We start from the raw sequence: 20,057 nt of genomic DNA, 5'->3' as shown, positions 1-20,057 counted from the left end.
TATCTGATCTGAGAGCTGTTATGTAGTGAGTGATACTTGAACTGAAAAAAATAATACCTGAAAGAAACTGTCCTTTTAATATAGACATAATTTGCTTGCTGATGAGGATTTTATTTTTAATTCAGAAGACTATTAGTCCACCCAACTAAATCTTAACTTTGCCTTTTGTTCAACACCATTAGTTATTTTATTTTTGAAAAAGCTGCACAGATTTGTTTCATAGCTACTTGGTAACATTTTGAGTTTGAATGAGAGAACTGAAAGTAATAAAGTAAAATAAAAATAGCTCTACATAAAGTTCCAAAAGATCTGTGTATTTTCCAAGTAAAATTGGAATTGAATCTCCCACTACTCCAATGCCATTCATTCCACCATACTTAATGTTCATTCAGAGACATTTGTACCAATTACTTTTATGTTTGATAGAGAAAGAGGCAACAGAGTTCAGCAGTGAAATGATAGTTTCAGCTATGTAAAGAGTTTGGGGAACAGCAAGCCTCTGAATCCAAATTTTACCCATAACTTTGATGGACATCACTAAAATTGAAACATCCAAGCAAATGACTTGGACAAGTTTAATGATGATCAGACTTTTTCACTTTTTACACTGAAGCTGATATAAGGAATTTCACCTGTTTTTCCCCATATGAATTATCTTCCTAGTGTCTAGACCTCTTTTATTTTCTTGTTAAGTTTCCATCAAAAAATACCTATGAAGTTATTTGCAGCTATTCATTTCCACAAATCAGGAGGGGGATAGTTCTGTTTGTTCAGTGTTCAAAATACTTTTCACAGAACATAAACTATCACATTACTGCCTGATAGGAAAACTATTTTCTTTTTTGAAGCTGCAGGCTCACTCAGTAGTTTGCTTAGGGCAAATGCCAGTCCATGGGAACAGCTCTTCCATTGATCTGCAGACTCTTCCATACCCTGGCAGTTGATAGTGATGGTGGAGATAGACACACATTTTAAATGTAGTGTCCATTTCCATTAAATGTAGTGGAAACGGAACCCGTGCGTGAAATGGTCGCCACCTGTACAGGCATGATTTTCTGAAGTTTCTTCCAAGAATGTGCATAAGATATTTTAAATGTTCTCTCAGTATTCCTCAACATAACTCAGATAAGCAAGACACCTGCTAGTTATAGAGATTACTTTAAAAGCATTATACAAGCTTCTATTACTTCCCTAGGACTGCATAAACTAGCACTCAGGCAGCACAAAGCAGACTCCAAAAAAAATTCTTGCACTTCCCTTGGCATAACAGCCACAATCTCTTTCAAAAGCCAAGGACACAAGCATTATCTATAAATAAGTATATTTATAACTCAGATATCACTGTGTATCTTTCCCATTTTATCTGGATCTGACATTTATATTTGCTAGTTATCCAGTCATTAGCGAACTTGGATTGTTGCCAACTGAAAAGGGGAAAAAACCTATAAAATCATAGGGTTGGAAGGAATCCAAAAGCAATCTAATCCAACCACTGCATTAAGAGTGCATTCAGAGAGAGATATGGCACACATACATTATTTTTCCTTGTTGTGCATGTAGCCCATGCCATTGATTAAGGTAAAACCCTCTAAATCAAAATGTATTGCTATATGCCCATAACAAAGCATTGGGAAGCAACCCAATTTGTATTTTCTGGTGGCGTGCATTGGAGCATGCAGAAGTAAAACTCACAGCACAGAGTAGCATACATAGTGGGGACATGGTTGGATAATGCATCTCTGAATCACCCTAGCACAGGATTTTCTATAGCCAAAACCCCTCTGTGGCCAACTGAGCCTCTTTTTATAGCCTCTGAAGCATTACAATATGCAAATACTGAGGTGGTTATCAATAGCATCACAGTACCATCCTCACTATGAGTCACAGTGACCCTTTCCAAATACAAAATTTAGTTCTTCCACGCAGTATTATTAGTAGAATTTGTAGTATTTAAGGTCTAAGCAGTGGAGTTAGAGGAGTAGCAGCACTTGAAGGAGACACTGGCCCACAAACCTCAAACCCTTTTGGCTCACAAACCCCCAAACTATCCCAGCTGTTGTGCCTCCAGCGGAGTCTGCCTACCAAGAAACCTCAGTTGGTGCAAATCCAAATATGCTTGGTGATGCTTGCCTGACTCATCCTGCCAGCTGCATGAGAAGGATGCTATTATAAACTCTTTTTCTGCCTCTCACTTGCAGTCACATAAAATCCCAGGAAAACACAGGCAAACATCCACATGCTCTGAGCAATCTTCCCTTCACCCAGCAGGCTTTGCTGTGGCAGTGAGCGGCCCTTTTCAATTAGCAACAAATTACAATGTTTTAATTTCTTTTCATAATCTCTGTTGGAAATACATGGGTTTGTCATTAAAAGATACTTACTCATTCTGTAAATCAATTCAAGTTATGAACATATATTAAACATACTTTTTATTTTTAGGATTACATTTGAGGCCTCCTGCATCAGAAGATATACCTCAGTTTAAAACTGCTGTAGGAAATATGAAAGGGGAGTTCACTTACTGCATTGTGTACCCAACCACTTTTAGCCATCTGCCTCTTCCTTTGGTTTGTACTTTGCTAAATCACTACCAGGCTTTCATCTCAAAATGTTGCAACATGTATTGGACAAACATCAAGTACACAACAATTTACATGAAGAAACCTTTCCCATCTGTTGCTATAAACATGGAGGGGAGTTTCAATAGTGTCTTTCCTGCCCATACAGTCTTTGTAACAGAATCTGCAAGATATAATATTTTAAGTATTTAAATTCTAAGGGCTCAAAGGGCACAGACCCAAACATTGGAAAGCAGCCTCAGTATAATCCCAAATTCTGCTAACCACGTACTTCTCTCCCAATTCCACAGTCAACTGACAAACTACTAACAGCATAAGCGCAGTGATAAGATAAACACCTTTCTGCTCACCTCTTTCCTGGCCACTTCAGGGGCAGGAGGAGGTTCTCTGAAATTCTTTCACATTATGTCTCACTGGCAATTTTTAAAACCCTTTTTAGCTAGTGTTCCTTGGCAAAAATTTGTTAGTAAGGCAGTTAATTGTATTTTTTAAAAAAATTCTTTACATGAGACTCCTTATACAAGTCATGGAGACTATGAAAATGAGCTGAGCACCACAAATACAACATATGGACACACAGATTGAGAGCTTCTGACATGGTTAAGAACACATCCAATATTGTCACAGATCCTGGGTTGCCAGCCATATCCCACAAGGAGGAGGACACATATGCTTGGTACCACTGCTTTTGATCAGTGGTTCAAACTCACCACCACCAGACCACCTGAAAATTGCTGAGGATCTTGGCAGATCATTTAATGATTTCCCCCTATCTGTTGTTTCACAGTTATGTTGTGCTAGATGCTAAAGTATTTTTTTAATATATGAAATTCAAATTTTAATACAATAAAATATAGTAAGAAATAAAAGAAGCAATTTAAATACAATCAAAAATCAATATGAATATTTTAATATGATGGATGTGCCTGTTATGCTAAAGTTCTTCAATATTCAGAGTAAGAATTGTCATCTTGAATCTTTGGTCGGATTTAGTATTCATTCTGCTTCTATCAAAGTACTAACTCTCCACTCCTTTCAAGCACCTCGTCAGCTTCTCTTCACCTTCCCACATCATGCTACCAGCAGCAGCTTTATTCCTTCGAGAAAGGCGGAGCTTCCTTTCCCTTGACACTTCCAGTTCATTCATCCTGCTCACCTTTGCTGAGTTCTAAGAACTATGGAGAAGCCACTGTGCCTGTGGTACACACACACACACACACACACACACACACACACAGCATTCTACACACAAATGTAGCTACATCACTCCATGGGCCATCTAAATGAAACTTACAGACTACTGGTGGTCTGCGGGCCACACTTTCGGAACCACTGCTTTAAATAATATTTAATGCTACATCCAGGCTTCCCCTAAGGGGTCCTGTATTGAACTTATGTACAATTTTGTAATATATTTTTTGTTTGTTTTTTGAATGTAAATTTCTTGTTGATTTTATGCTGTTCATCTTCATGGTATTCTGCTCCCCCCTTAATGCTGGCAACATAGAGATTTTTGCAAATAAATAAATAGACAGGCAAGAGAACTCATTTAATGTTTTCCAAAACTTTCACACACTGTTGGAGAAGAAAGACTGACTTGCCCTGCACTTATAGGAGTGGAGATCATGATAGAACTGGCTCCTCTCCATTCTTCCATGTTTTTTGTGTACTGAGAGCTTTTTTGAACATGGTGGAGCTTTCAAGTAATAAAGCTGGTTTTGATGTGGATTCTGGTTAATAAAAAATACACCCCTCTTACCAAGTCTGCATATGTTCCTAGTCAAACACTACTTGAACTTGAGCATTACACATGTGGCCATGGAAGTGTGATATTTAGGATCTTTAATCTGGAGCTCCTCACGTTGGTACTGTCCTGTTACTTGCCTTAATTACTTGGGTGAATTAGCAAAATGCATTAAGTCTCAATTCTGAATTTAAAGATAGAAAAGTGTTTATTTACAGAATCAAAGTGGCAAGAAGTCAGCATGGAAAACGGTTTTGTGGCTTGAAGCACCAAATGTAATGTTTAAAGAAAAGTAAAATGATCAGTTCAAATAGAGAGACTGACAATCCAAACCATTGTCTACACTTCACTTGTTCCTAATATAGGAAATAGACAGAAGCAGGGAATCCTATGGCTTTTGTATAATGATGGGGAGTAGTACTAGGAATCTGGCTGGCTGTACTGGAGGCCTAAATGCACCAGGAAGAATACTTGAATGCAAATAAGACAACTGGACCACATTAGGGCAGAAGCATTGCAAAAATTATGAAGTGGGAAAGACAGAAGATAGAATTAAATGCTTATAATTACCCTTTTCCAAGAAGAAGAGGGTGCAGATTTCCTAAGTTTCATGGTAACTTGACAACCTTGAACCCACTCCACTTTGAACTTGCCACATTAAATAAACAAAGCCCAATGTATGTATAATATCACTAATCACTAAATACAAGAGCCCCCCATCTTGGGGAAAAATCTAGCTGGTTGGGCCACTGCTTTGGTATTCAGTGCTCTGCTGCATAAGCAGCAATTTCTCAGTGTTTTATAGCTTGCAGCCAATAAAACCACCGGTAATTATTGGAATTATTTGCATTCCAAATGCTATTTGTGATATTAAGTGTTAGAAATATTTTACTTAAAATTGGAGGTTAGTTTGTTAAAAACTGATCACAGCTTCAGACAGATCTGTGGCTTCCCTTCTTATTTATGAAGAATATAGTAGTTCAGACAGTAAATTAAGAGGCGTGTCTCAAACTGATTTTATTCCATCCATGTTTTCTGCCCTCTTCTTACATACTTATAGTCAACAGGCAGAAGTATCTGATCTTTTTCTCTTGATGTTTTAGTGCCTGCTTAGCAACTTAAATATTATGAATTCAACAGCTCTGCCATTAATGTAAGTTACCTGTAACAATTCAAAGTTGAAGGTTGACAAGGTGAAAAATAATCAACGGGAGCTCAGTGTCTCGACATGAATTCTACAAGCAGTAGAGCTTTATTCAGCATATTGTTGATATGACAATACCTTAGACCTTTTAGACATTCTGCATCTGTTCATTCACAAGATTGTTGTGAACAGAAAAGACACTTCTAGCTAAGGAGCTTTGAAATGCTTTTATATTTCTATATTTTATAGAGAAAATACATCGCTTCAAACAGGCTTGCAGTTATAAAGCTGATCAGTTGGGCATTGCTCACAGTTATTAGAAAACTATTGGTTGAGTTAAAAAAAAATCTAAAACACCCACTGTGAACTTGCAGCTGCAAGAAATGATGTTAATCCTATTCAAAAATACTACTTTATTTATATGTTTTGGGGCACAATATTGTAACAAGAGGTTAACAGAACAATTCTACACATACCTACTCAGAAGTAAGCCGCACTGAGTTCAAGGAGGCCTACTCTCATGTAAGTGTGGGATTATGGCCTAAACTATTGTTACCAGTTTGGAGCTCACAAATCACACCTTGAGATCAGATATCAACCCACAACTTTACCAGTATCATGTTTATTGTTTCATTTTGCCTCATTGAAGCTTGAAGCATTTAGGCCAGGCTTCCTTGCTACAATCTACAAATCCACTTCTCCCCCTGCATGCCATGGAAGATGGAGACACAGCCTCTCTGTGTCATCAAGCAACCACAGATTGTTTAGTGACAATCAGTTGACAAATTATTGCATGCCAAAGTGGCATGTGGTTGCTCAATATTGGACTCATTTTGTTTTTTATGTTACACGCCTTTTTGACCTGCCTCACTGTATCTCAAGTTAGCCTTAAAATAAATACGTATATGACCTGATGAACACATGCAGTAGAATGAACAGTAATATTTTTCAGACTTTAAGTGGAGAATATAGCAAGTGAAGGTAAACTAGCACATCAGAAAGAAAGGGGATTGGGATTATTTTCTGCTTACAAGGGGGAATCTTTAACACAAAACAGCACCCAAAATGTGAAACCCTATCTGCAGTCTCAAGTGGTCCAGGCCATTCTGTCACCACAATCTTTCAGTGCCATCTGATAATTTATCATTTTTATTTGGATACAAAAGCATTTTAATGTATAAGATGCCTAACAACTTGACAGAATATTGACTCTGTATTGGGTACAGGGCTTGATAGGGGAAATGAAAGAAACATCACCAGGGCGGGGGGTCTAGTAAACACCAGCCCAGATATTGGAAATTGCAAGTTGTTTTAAACTGCTTTTAATGTTGTGTTTTGCGCAACCCACCCTGGGACCTTAGGGTGAAAGGTGGGTAATAAATAAAATCATCTTCATCATACTCAGGCTGTGTGCACACTCCTATTTAGTCTGCATCCAGCACAGTCCCACCACAGGTTTGGGAAGAAGTGTAAACACACTAGCCACAATCCATATCTATCCTGTCTGCACTTTATTGGGAAAAACTGCATTTTGATGCATTTCCACCAAATCAGCTTCAAACCGATTTGAGAAAAAGAACAATCTAGCTGCATTTTAAACTGGTAATGTGTACACAACCTCAGACTGAAAAGACGTGGGTGCAACACAAACAGGCACATTTATTCAGGTTTAGGCTGCCATCTGCATGGCTACAAGCAAGCTGTTCAGCAATGTACTCCAATCACTTCTTGTTATTTCCAGCATGGAGGCACATATTTTAATTACATAAAGCAGCAGCATCCTGTAAAATTCTCATCTGTCTTGAGAGATGCAGTGTTAAATGTCTCCTCACTAACAGTTGCAACTGAAATATGGGCAATGCCGTGTCTAGCATTTAAAGCCAGATTGTGTAATATTTTGTCTGGTTTCCAAATGGAGGTGTAACAACGTGCAGGCTTAAGAAGATATGGGGCCATATGTTACTTCTGCTTCGGCAAGAAGAAGGGCAGCAAAAATCTGACTAAAGTGGGCTCTCCAGGGATACAAAATAAGCCAACTGTTAACAGTGGAATGCTTACCTTTCCTCCAGCTCTTCAGAAGATTCTTAGTGAAGGCTCCTGGGGGAGTGAGCTGTACATGCTATGACTGAACAGCCCACACCTGCGAAGTCTGAAGGAAAAACTGCTTTTCCTGTTTAGCCTTGGAGGAATTCACACTGTATGTTTTACTGAACCTTCCAATATTAAAAGCATTGATTGATCCTGCCCTAAATAAGGGTGATCAATAATAAGCGCCCATCAGTAGTGCCCAAAAGCCTAAGTATATGAATTAGTGTGAGAGAGATTGAAGAGTAGGGGTTAGGAGGGGCAGAGAACAACTATTGCTAACTTGCAATTTGTGTTAACAGAATACTTTGTATGAAAATAAGGCAAACAAACAAGAAAATCACATTGAAAACAAGGGGATGGAAAATTGTAGCAGAAGGGGATGGGGAGGAAGAAGCAAATATAAATGAAACAAAAGTTGGTTAGGAATATGAAGAGAGGCAGGAGCAATCAGCGCCAACTTCTCAGTAGGTTATATATATATAACTTATTCTATCATTTTATTACGTTTGTATAATAAAATATATATCTCATTTTATTTTCAAGATCCATAAAGTCTGTTACTAGGGAATCACTTTACCAGGGAATCACTAACCAAACATTCTAAAAACTGAATATAATCAATACGCAATCAATGCATGGAGTTGGGTATGCTTTGTGCATGAAGTCTGCCTGTGTACAAACTCTATGCATTTAGGTTACGTATGCATGATTGGACTTCAAACTTCAGACCTGTTGGTGCTGCTTCATAGTGCAGTTTGGGACTGTCTGAAAGGCCAACAACCCTGCACTGCTCTTTAAATCTCTCAATCACTTTCTGTGAAGACCCCATTTTCATTCTTCCTGTTATTCATATTAACAATTCTGATACGATCCTCTTTCTAGTGCTGGCCCCAATTGTGCTTCTTGAAGCAGAGCCCAAGAAGAATCAACCCTTTAAAACATTTCGCTTTACTTCTCACACACCAGTTCCTGCCTTCATGTTATTCCACTCCCCTCTACCCTCAATCAGGTTGCCAAATGAAGCAGGTCACTCCACCTGCTGCATGACAGTACTAGCAAGGGACTGAGTATGCTCTCAGCCTAACCTACCTCACAGGGATGTTGGGAGAATAAATGGGAGAGGAGAGAATCAGATATGCCACCTGGGCTGTTTGCAGGAAATGTGGGATATAACTGTAGCAATAGATAACAATAAATAAATAAACCAAACCACTACCAATACAAAAGGGGAAAAATGCTTTTGTGTATCGGTGTTTCAAGGTGAATGGATGTTTTGTTTATAAACCAAAAAAGATTGAACATACATACATACATACATACATACATACATATTGCATGTTTTGCACATCTACAGCACAAAGTGAAAAATTAAAAATCAAGGACTTTGACACAGACCGACAAGATGGACATCTACAGTTCTGTTAAATCCTTTCATTCTGAAGGGTAAAGGCAACCAACAGTAATTCATGGGACAAATATGAGTATGTATACCACCATTTCTTGCTCACTGAGTTCTCAAATAATATAATAAAGGCATAATAATAAAATGACAATATTAACATAAATAGCAAGCAGTGGATGATTTCTAAAGACAAAAACCAGCTTTGGACTGCAATCCTATACAAAGATATCTTGGAGTAAATTTCATTGAACCTAATAGATTTTACTTCAGAGTAGACATGCATTGGATTGCATTTTCAGTCAGTTCTTTAAAAGCTCTGCCTATCTCTGTCACAGCAAAATATGTCTCCTTCTAAAAGCAAATTTGAAGACAGGCTGCTTAGTTAGACTTCCTCCGGTTTTCCTTCCCTATCCTTTGCACATTCATTTCATTTAGCAACACACCATCATAGATGTCACATTATGCTGACTGGGAAGAGATGGGAAGATCTGCTTTCAGCTATATAATATACACAAAAATGATCTGGCAGGAAAAGGAGAGGAACTTGTACCTCCCTTATGAATTAACTAGATAACCACAGGGAAGCCCAGCTCCCACTTTGACAGGCTGTAATAATCCCATGCCATTTTCATAAGCATCATTATTATTACCTTGTTCATGTATATCAGAGTTAAAGAAATGTGTCACTATGTTAACATCCCATTCTCTCCTACTATATATGGAAAGGATCAGACCAATGTCCCAGCTAGTCCAGCATCCTGTTCTCTCAATGATGCCTTTGGGAAGCCCACAAGCAGGTCATGAGCACAACAACACTCTACCCATTCATATTCCCCAGCAACTGATATTCAGAGGTATACTATTTCCAATTATGTAGAAAATTCCTAGTTTATTACAGAATGTAGAGTCCTTAACAACCAACTTCTCCTACTGATGTTTCCAGTTAACACTTTACTGCTTTACTGCTTCACTTTACTGTTTGCTTCATCTCTTGAAGTGAAATTATTCATAATAAATACAGCTTTACACCAGACGGCACAGAACTAAAGCATTCTGCTTGAAAAGGGCTTCCCTTCTACTTTTGCTTAAGTTTATTAGGCGTTACCTTTGAACACATAACAATTCTTGGACTTTCTTTAATTGTTAATTGAGGCCTTTTGCTTAAGGACTTGTCCCAAACAGGAATCCTGATATTGAGACTGTATTCTATACTAATTTCATGTGTTTTGATTGGCTCATGTTTTAAATGATTTGTTACATTCCTGCCACTGTCATTCTTAGCTTCATAGTGGATGATAGTGTTATTATTTAGGATAGCACATAATTATTTTTATAAATGAACAGTGATTAAATAAAAAAATAATAATAATAAATTTATATACTGCCCTTCATCTACAGATCACAGGGTGGTTTAAAACATGAAAACACATAATTACAAAAAAAAGTTTGAATGAAAATTGCAGTTGCATTTAAATCAAGCACCACACTCGGCTCCATGCTTCACATCTGCACTTAGTCCCCTCCATCTCCTCAACCCTTAATCCAAGAAAACAAAGTTTTTCATAACCAGAAATCATGGATTCTGGTTCATGAATTTTCATGAGTAAACAGATATGGATCGCTATTCATACACAGTACACTATAGAAATTTTACTCCCAATAAGCATTTTGGATTCATTGCACAGGAGAATAAAAGATAAAATGAAAAAGAATATACATATCTCTAATGGGATTTAGTATTCAATTTTAAAGCTTGCTTTATTTATAACTTACAGTCTGACGACACAGACTTCTCAATGTGCCTACTTTTTAGGCACTATAAGTTAACCACTCTGCCTGGTCTTAACATTTCATATGTATTCCATCAGAAACAGACGGTTCTATAGACATATGTTTTTCAAAAGTTCCAAATTATATTTTTGAATGCCAAGAATATGAGGATCCTTTACATTCCAGATGGTTTCTTTATTACAGATCACAAAAACCCTACAAACATAGTTTATATGACTAATAACAAACTCCTGCACTGCATCCTATAATGTGGACTGAATGTGTGACAATTTTAATTCTAGGACAACATACTTTGCAAAATTAATGTTTCCTTAATATACACAAACAAAGCACAATCCATATGTGCATCTTAGTGGTAAATGATGACATAAATCAGAATGTATTGGTTTTAAAAAACAACAACAGTAATAAAGTTTACAAGATGTTCATCTTAACACAACTTGCTAGGAAGAAAAATCCAATAATTTTGTTCTAGCCAGTAGTAGGAAAATGTTATTTGGGCTACCACTAACTCAGGATTCTTCCAGACTATTTCTATTTCCAGGTGGGATTCAATCACATACTTGCAAATTCAGGATGCATAATTATTGGGAGGTCTTGCACAACAAACCCACTTCGCCAAAAGATCACATATTTTGCAAAGGGGCATGAAAATGCACTGGAAGGTGTGGGATGATACTTGCTTTGACCTCCCCTACAAACATATCAGAATGAATGTTCACTAAATAGCGGTCATCTAATCTCCCTGCAAACAAATCAGAATTAACACTCAATAAACAGGTCATTGCCCTCAGTGATAGAACATATGCTTGCAGCATAACAACAATAATTTTCATTTATTACTTATACCCTGCCCATCTGACTGGGTTGCCCCAGCCACTCTGGCTGGCTCCCAACTTAATAAAAACACAGTGATGTATGTTGGAGGTCACAGACGGAGCCTCTACATCACTGTTAAAGGCTCTGGTAGCAAAGCTGGAAAAATCCTTGCCGTGAAGCGCATTTTGAATGTGCAAATGAGTGGGGTGAACAGGAAACAGACAGTGGAGGCTAGTCCGTTAGATGGCTGGAGCACTATCCCAGTAACTTCCATCAGCTCTCACCTGCCTGCCTTCTCATTTACAACCAGTCAAGGGAGTAGCCCTGCCTGTTAGCTTAATCTTCCTCAGTCTCAATGTTGCCCCTGTAGAACTCTGCAAGGATGTGGACAAAACTAAAATTAGTTGTTTCTGCCTGTCATCGGTTCTGCCTCCTCTTATTGCTGCTTCCAGTGAGCTCCAGCCACCACAGTCCCAATCCCTGAGTTTCTTCATCTTGTCCAAAACAATGCTTAATATGTTCCCCTCTGAGAGGAGCCATGGCTTCTGTAATGTTAATAAAATTCTCACATACCAACACAGTTGAGAACACAGCTGATGTTGATTTGCAACATGCTGAGGCCACAGCTTCCACTGTGATGAAATGAGCTGTTGTCTTCTATTAGGAAACATATACTGAAATGAAACGTATGTACTGCAGGGATGTTATCATAATGGCCTTGGAATACAGGAAGTAAAACATGTGGCCCAAGAGATCTCATTTACTAAGATATGCCAAACTTTGGAGCTTTACAGGGAATATCGGAAGTTAGAATGTTCAGTTAGTGCTCCCAAATGAAGGACTATTCAGTGATAATTAAACCAAGTGAAATAGCTTTCAAAACACTTAATCCTTCATTAAGCTCATCTTGCCTACAGCAGGCATTAGTCTCATGAAAACTATTACTTGACCCACCTTGTCCCACAAATGAAGAACCTAACCCTCCCTTGGGGCACAAAAATTGTGTAGTATAATGTGAAAAAAAGGAAAGCAGCATTACTACAGCAAAGAAGTATAGAACCTCTTCCATCCATCTAGATTCCATCCATGTCTAGAGTTCCACTCCTGTCTCATCAGCTCCCTCACCAGGATAAGCACCACGGTGAGACCACTACATTGGCGCGGCCGTACTTTTGCAAAATATGCAGTCAGTTAAATCCTGACGGCTATGCTTTTGCAAGGTGGATGATGTCTGAACAATGCACAAGTATGCCCAGCATATCAGCTGATACCACAAAACAAAAGGATAAAGCTGTCTGTGAATGTAAATTTATAACATTTAAATGGAAATGGTGGAATAGGCAGATTACTTTATGACTGGAAATACAGTGGTACCTCGGTTAAGAACTTAATTCGTTCTGGAGGTCCATTCTTATCCTGAAACTGTTCTTAACCTGAAGCACCACTTTAGCTAATGGGGCCTCCTGCTGCCGCCGCACCGCCGGAGCACGATTTCTGTTCTTATCCTGAAGCAAAGTTCTTAACCCGAGGTACTATTTCTGGGTTAGCGGAGTCTGTAACCTGAAGCGTATGTAACCTGAAGCGTCTGTAACCCGAGGTACCACTGTACTACATAGGTTTCTTTGCTTATTGCATTTATATTCTGTTTGTCTTCCACAGCCTGTAAGTCAGAAAGGGGAAACCTGTGGTCCTCCAGGCACTTTCGGACTACATCTCCAGTCATCCTGTGCTGTCTGGAGCTGGTGGAGGTTGGAATCCAACAACATCTGGAGGGCCACAGGATCTCCACTCTTGCTGTGTGGGATTCCCAGCTGTTCCCCCACCATCCAGGCACTGAGTTGACTTTGATCTCCTTAGATTTAGCAAGGTGGCTGTATGATATGCCTCCCCACCATGTACTGGGAAATGATGCAACGCTTATTATGAAGATTCATGTTAAGAAGAGCTGTTGAAGACAGAGGTACTTTATTTGTATGGGAGCCACTTGAAGACTATAGCTCACTGACTTTCTTGAATCATCTGTATGATGTTGAGAAAGTGGATGGGGGGAGTTTTTCTCCTTCTCTCATAATAGGAGAACCCAGGGCCACACAATGAAGGTGAATTGGAGATTCAGGACAGACAATAGGAAGTGCTTCTTCACATAGCACATACCTAAGCCATGTAATTTGCTACCACAATATATATTGATGGCTTTAAATGGGTGTGTGTGATACTTTTCCTCATTGAATTTGTCTAATCACTGGCTATTAGTTACAGTGGCTATATGTTAGTTCTAGTATCAGAGGTAGTATCCTCTGAATACCACCAGTTGGCGCATCCAAGCATGAAGGAGCTATTGCTCTCATATCCTGATTGTTTCCATAGGGATCTACTTGGCCAGTGTGGGAACATGATGCTGGACTAGGTGACCCTCTTGTCTAATCCTGCAGGGCTCTTATGTTCTTATTGATAGCTATTTGTGTTGTAGGCACAGTCACTATTCTATGACTGATTCCTGCTTGTTGGAGCACCTGAGTCTGGTTTATGAGTCCTTCTGTTGGTAGTTTGGTATCACAGAATGGCACTAGATATTGGTCCTTTCAACATCTATGAAGGTGAAGCTGCTAGGAACTTCTTCCCTTACCCTAATGGCTCACCCATATCTCTACCATTAGAACCAAAATCACATTTCATACATTTATTCAGCTCTTTTTAGAATCAGCGAGCTTCTTTGTTCTCATATAATGAAGTATCACGACTTTTTGGCATTCTCTGATTTATATTTTAGTTTTCCAAAAAAAATCTCAGTTCCTTTGCTTGCCATTTCAGCAACACAGCTTGGTCTCATAAAAGGTCATTATCTGCTGCCACAAAAAGCTTACATACATCATATGTCAAATGAAAGTATTTCATAATGTGGGGGTGGATAGTGAGACAAGAGTTTCTCAACTAATTAGCAGCTAGAGGTCTCCGACTCTTCCTTTATAGCCAAAGGAGACCATTCTCTATCGTCGCTAAGTGACGTGTTCTTCATTTGCTTGTTGAATGGCCGGACTTGTTTTTCAGCAATTTTTTCTTTAAGAAGACTCTGTAGGTGGGTTTTGCTTACTGCTTAGGATCAAACTAGCTGAGTAACTCTGGAGTTTTTTCTACTTTCTGATTTCCCTGGTGTGTGCAACTTGAGTCATTTGGGATAGTTCACCTGATTTCTTCTTATGCTCTGCTTAAATATGCTGATCTGAGTTGGGGGAGAGGAGATGCTTGGATTGGGCACTGGGTTTGGCGATACTTAGCATTTATATAGCTTTTCTTTAGTGTTCAAACTGCTTCACATACATTATTTTCACAAGCCTCCCCCCAAAATGTGAGGTAAGTCAGTAATTCAATTGTATTGCTGCTGGAGAGGGAGTGCTGAGGCTGAGAGAACTGAGGCCTGCCCAAGGCCTTCTAGCGATGAGGTAAGATTTGAGCCAATAACTGTCTAGCTCACAGCATAACCTTAAGCATATTCACTCTCTTCTTGAGTTAAATGAGATTTTCACTGGAATTATTCTATCAAATGCTGGAGTAGCATAGCCATTGCTATACCCCACCAGCATTTGTTAGAATTCCAGAGTTACGATTCTATGCTTTTTAACAGTTCCTAATTCAAGGCCTCACAGTCTGATACCTCTCACATGATTGTTATGACAACTAATAAAAAAATAAAGACTTGCCTCTTAGCTGAGCTTTTTGACAGGGTAGCTAAAAGACACATTATGCATTGTGTATTTGTTTAAGGCCAAGCTTCGTCATTATAGGCATTCTTACACTGTAGCACTCTATAGGTATTCATCATCACTTTCACTTACGCCTTTTCACAAACAACCATGCTAATATAATATATAAAAAGTTTTTTAATTGCTATAAGCCACTATGAGTGGCGCATGGACTCTAGAAGTCTTTATTAAATAGAATGGTAACTATGAAATGAGAAATGACAGGAGAGCTGTGATCATCCTCCTGCTGTTGTTATTTTCTAATAAAGATTAATAGCAGCCACCACGCAAGGAGTGTGTGATGCAATGAGGACCATGGTATTTGGAAAGTGAAGTTAACCCTACCCTCTATCTAATTTTCCTAATGAAAAATTATTTGTCCCATCAGGCAAACAGCAATTAGAGTGGAGGAGATGATTACTATTATGAAAACAGTCCAGGGAAAAAATATTTTGGGGGAAATGGAATAAAATAATATATATAGGAATAAAAGAAAAACGTATTTCTGGCTGTAACAATGGTAAAAATGTATTAATTTGAAAACTGTATTAAGTGGTTCATAGATTGGTGAAACATTTGTGTAATTGATGTATTCAAACAATCTATTACAGATTAATGATGATGAAATACCATTAGCTGAAATAAATTAAGTCTGGCTAAACTACCATTAGTCTTTGTGGGAGATGACTACATTTATGAAAGAAATGTCCACATTTTACCATTGTGGGATAATATTTGTGGGATAATAGATTTAGAGACCAAGTAGTCTACAATGGAATATCAAATCGATAATGAAATTAAAAATAGATGGGAGGGAGAGAGACGGCTTGGTTTTTTTCCTAGTTAAGAGTTCTTTTATGTGAAAAACAGATATTTAATAGATAGTATAGAATGTGGAGGGGAAACAGAAAAAAAACCCTTCTCCCCAGCATCACAATTCTATTCGAATCTCCCCCACCTCCCTTCTGTAGCTGCTAATGAAGCTGTAAAAAAAAGCAGAAAATGCAATCATGGTCTTTCAATATTACATCTAGTTTAGTGCTCAACTGCCTCTTTACTAACTACTTTTCATATTTATTTCCACCTCTAGATACCTTTATCTATGAACGTGTCAACATTTCTTGCATATGACCAGCCTACAATAAGTTACTGTGGTGTACACCATGAACTTCTTGCTCATAAGCCCTATGAATCTAATGCACAGGAAGAAACAATGGAAACACACTTAGAGACTGATTTGGATCTGAGCACAATCACAACAGTAGCACGGAATCAGTGATACATTCAGTGGCCTGAAATACAGCCAAGGGTTGCCACCATTTTTTTTTCACATGAAGGATGAAATGAAGATTTCTTCAGTAATGGATTCCAAAATTCCTGTTCTGTTGAAATTTACACATTCAGATACAGATTGTTTGATGTCTACAATTTATAATTAGCTAAGTTGTGCAGTATTTTTTGACTTTAAAAACAGAGTACAATCCTTAAAATAAATCTTTTTTCAAAACTCATCCTACCTACCTGTAAAAAAACAAAACTGTACAGATCTAATGTATTTTTTCATATTGTAAAGTTTCAATATACTGAGATGTACTGGTATGTACAGGACCATGATTTAATTACATTTTACTTTGCAAATTTCAGTTTCTAAAATTTTAAATTAACAAAAGTTTTATCTTGTGTTATATTCAGAGTTTCTCAGTTTTGTAGAAACTGTTTTGTTACTGCTTTTGTGCCCAGAAAGAAAACTTCACTCTGAAATTCTGTGCTGTGCAAAATCTGCACAACTGTTATCACACTGACTGTGCAGGAAATTCTATCTATTTGTTCCAGAAATAATCCATTAACCAAATGGAGGGGTGGATTGTACAAGATTACAGAGACAATTTTTCCCCCTATTAAAAAAAGAATCAAATTTTTTTTAAAACAGTTCTCAGAATTAACTGTTGCCTTGTATTGCAGCCTGGTTTGTAAAGCAATGAAATGTAATGATAAAGAGGGATATTTTATCAATGCATCTGTGAATGAATGACTCATTGTCCTATTCCTTCATGTAGTACTGCATCAAAAAACAGAGAAACACACCACAGAGAATAAGAGCATTGATGACAAAGGAAGTAACCAAAGCAACAAAGTTACATTCAGTTAATGTCTGACCAGGATGCAGTTTTAGTTAGTTTCTAAGTAATTCAGATAAAGCAACCAGGTAGCCATGACAATTAGATGTATTTTAATTCTTCAAGTATTCAATCAGCACAAGCACCAGCAGTATGCTTTTATGGCTGTTTCGTCCTGAAAATTAGCCAATAAGCCAATTCCCTGGTTTTACAATTAAAAATAAGTTTTGGGATGCATAGTACAATGCATATAAAAAGTTATCTAAAGAGGCCTGAATGTTGGCTTTTGGAAATGCCATTTGGACATAACAAATTACAGATGGAGAATAAAATGTAGAGACAAGTCACACATATCCTTTTGGGGATAGGGTTCAGTCATGTTGCCCTTTTTAGGGGTTATCTCTGACTGAATGAAAAGGTAGTAAATTAATCCTCCAAACAGTTTTCAAGGGCACAGATCCTTATTTGGCACAGCCACAGAAATGGATTCTAAGGGCAGGTTCACACATTACCTAGCCTCCTACCCTTCCAACATGCATATTTGCACCTTTGTACGTATTGTGCAACATGCATATAACCTGAATGTTCCATGCACAGGCTCATTTGCTTTTAGATTTGATTGACATCATCTGACACACACACACAGCTGTGGCCAAGTGGGAAAGATTATATGAATTGGAACTAAATATGGATGTGCCCTTTACACGCAGAACCCGCATTATCTCATTGCCTAACAAGTGTGATAGGAGGCATTTATGCAGCCACCATCCAACCTTCTTGCAGTTGGATCCTACTTTAAGCTAATGCAGAAACCAGCCCCCAGTTTGGATCTGTGCTCATGATTGCCTACAGGTTACAGCTACTTTACCTCCATATTCAGTTAAAGATGACAAAAATAAGTCCGACAAAAAGAAAGCCCCTGAAACCATAATGAGATTATCCCCCTCTCCTCTATATTTACAGGTAACTTAATAAGGAAAGATATTGACCAAAAAGTAAGAAATGTTTTATTGTATCACAGAACCAATTATAGAGAAAGATCTCTAAATAATATTTAAATATTTAAGATGTCTAAAATCTAAATAAATTGGTCATGAATTCTAGCTGTTCATACAGAACCTACTGATTGCCACACAATTACTGGTTTTTGAGAAGGAAATCTTCATATTTTAGCTTCAATAACAATACTGGGCTATAGCAACAGAGGTTACAGTACAATTACTTTAAAAATATGGAAGGTTACATAAGTTAAAAGATTCATCCTCTGGGGTTCTGACTAGGGATAAGTATTCAGGATTACCTGGGTTTTCCAAAAGGTTAGGGCAAAACGTTTCATACAGTAGTAACAAATATCTTCTTTTTATATATAAATAAAGAGAAATTATTTAACCACAAATCTATTTTTTTCAATACTTCTCCCAAATATTTTACAGTAACTTCATGAAAGAAAATTAAAAACTATGAAATCCACCATTTGTATAAAGCAACTATTATTGGGGAAAAATTACCTTCGGAATATTGTTAAAAAGAAATATGGGAATACAAAATGTCAAAAAAGAGTACACTGTATTATTTATTTAGCATCCTAGATTTTGTAACATATTTTGCATAAATTATTTGCTATTCAAAATATTTTATTTGTCATTTTTAAAATTCATCCTAACTTTCATAAGCTTTTCAGTTTCTGGTTTCTTTATTATATTGGCATAATGATTCTTGGATTTCTGATCTTCATTTAATAATCTGGGCCAGAGCCATGAGGTTTGAAAATGGATTTAGCTACTTGCAGTGGGTGGTAAAAAGAGGTGGGGGGAAACTGTATTCACATGTACTGCACGAGAAAAAACATTTCCAGACCTTGACTACTTTAAGTATATAGTTTAAGTATGGAATTAATTTATCTGATTGTGATGGGTTTGAGTTTAGAGGAAATCTCAGTGTTCCCAAATTATGAGTCTGGTAACAAAAAATACAAGTTCAGTAACAAACCAATATAATATTATGTTCTTTCCTCACTGTTGGCTCATGAAGACCACTTCATATGTTACTACAGCAGCACAGTCACTAGCTACTAAAAACAGAACTGTGTGGATGCCTTTCTATGACTATGAGGGGGTATGTTGGCATGGTTAAAACTGCTGCACCTATGTGTATCTATGCACTTCACATAAGGAAAGGCCTCCATGTTCAATATTATTAGTAGCTACCATGCTGAACCTCAAACAACTTATAAAGTCAGCCTTCATATGGCTTCACACTTACACTCCTCAGATGTTTGTTAGGGCTGAATGGGTGCACAATATGATGGGGGAAGAGGCAGAACTGTAATAGAAAGCTCCTCCACATACCTAGATGTGATGATTAAAAGATGTAGAGATCCCTATGCATAGACATGCTTTCCACAGATGTTCCAAAGAGTGAGCATTGGTTTGGAGAGGAATTTGCCTCAATACTGGTGCTCCCCACCTGCAATATGTTAACTTGGCTCTACTATAACATCTAAAAAGAGCTTAGGTGGCCTTTGGAAAGCCTCTTGCCTCTCAAGAGCACCAAACCAAATGAGGACATGAAAGGGGTTGGTTTGTAGAGCAATTATGTGAGGTACTCATCCAGCCTTATTGAAGAGGAAATAA

The 20,057-nt window shown here is 37.7% G+C and overlaps 2 protein-coding genes across 10 annotated transcripts in view; one reads left to right on the top strand and one right to left on the bottom strand.

The window, feature by feature from the left end:
* Positions 1 to 19,054, top strand: part of LRRTM3 (leucine rich repeat transmembrane neuronal 3) — a 94,957-nt gene extending 75,903 nt beyond the window's left edge. The window contains exon 3 of the mRNA XM_083614487.1: positions 16,398 to 19,054. Coding sequence (XP_083470613.1) covers positions 16,398 to 16,586 — 189 coding nt within the window. The 3' untranslated portion in view covers positions 16,587 to 19,054. The remainder of the gene's footprint in view (positions 1 to 16,397) is intronic.
* CTNNA3 (catenin alpha 3) overlaps positions 1 to 20,057 on the bottom strand; it is a 543,396-nt gene that overhangs the window by 378,080 nt on the left and 145,259 nt on the right. The window lies entirely within an intron of this gene.

The sequence above is a fragment of the Podarcis filfolensis genome, assembly GCF_964270895.1.
Source record: "Podarcis filfolensis genome assembly, chromosome: 5".
Lineage (NCBI taxonomy): Eukaryota > Metazoa > Chordata > Lepidosauria > Squamata > Lacertidae > Podarcis > Podarcis filfolensis.
The sequence above is the reverse complement of the archived record's forward strand: the minus strand, read 5'-3'. Positions and strand labels throughout refer to the sequence as shown.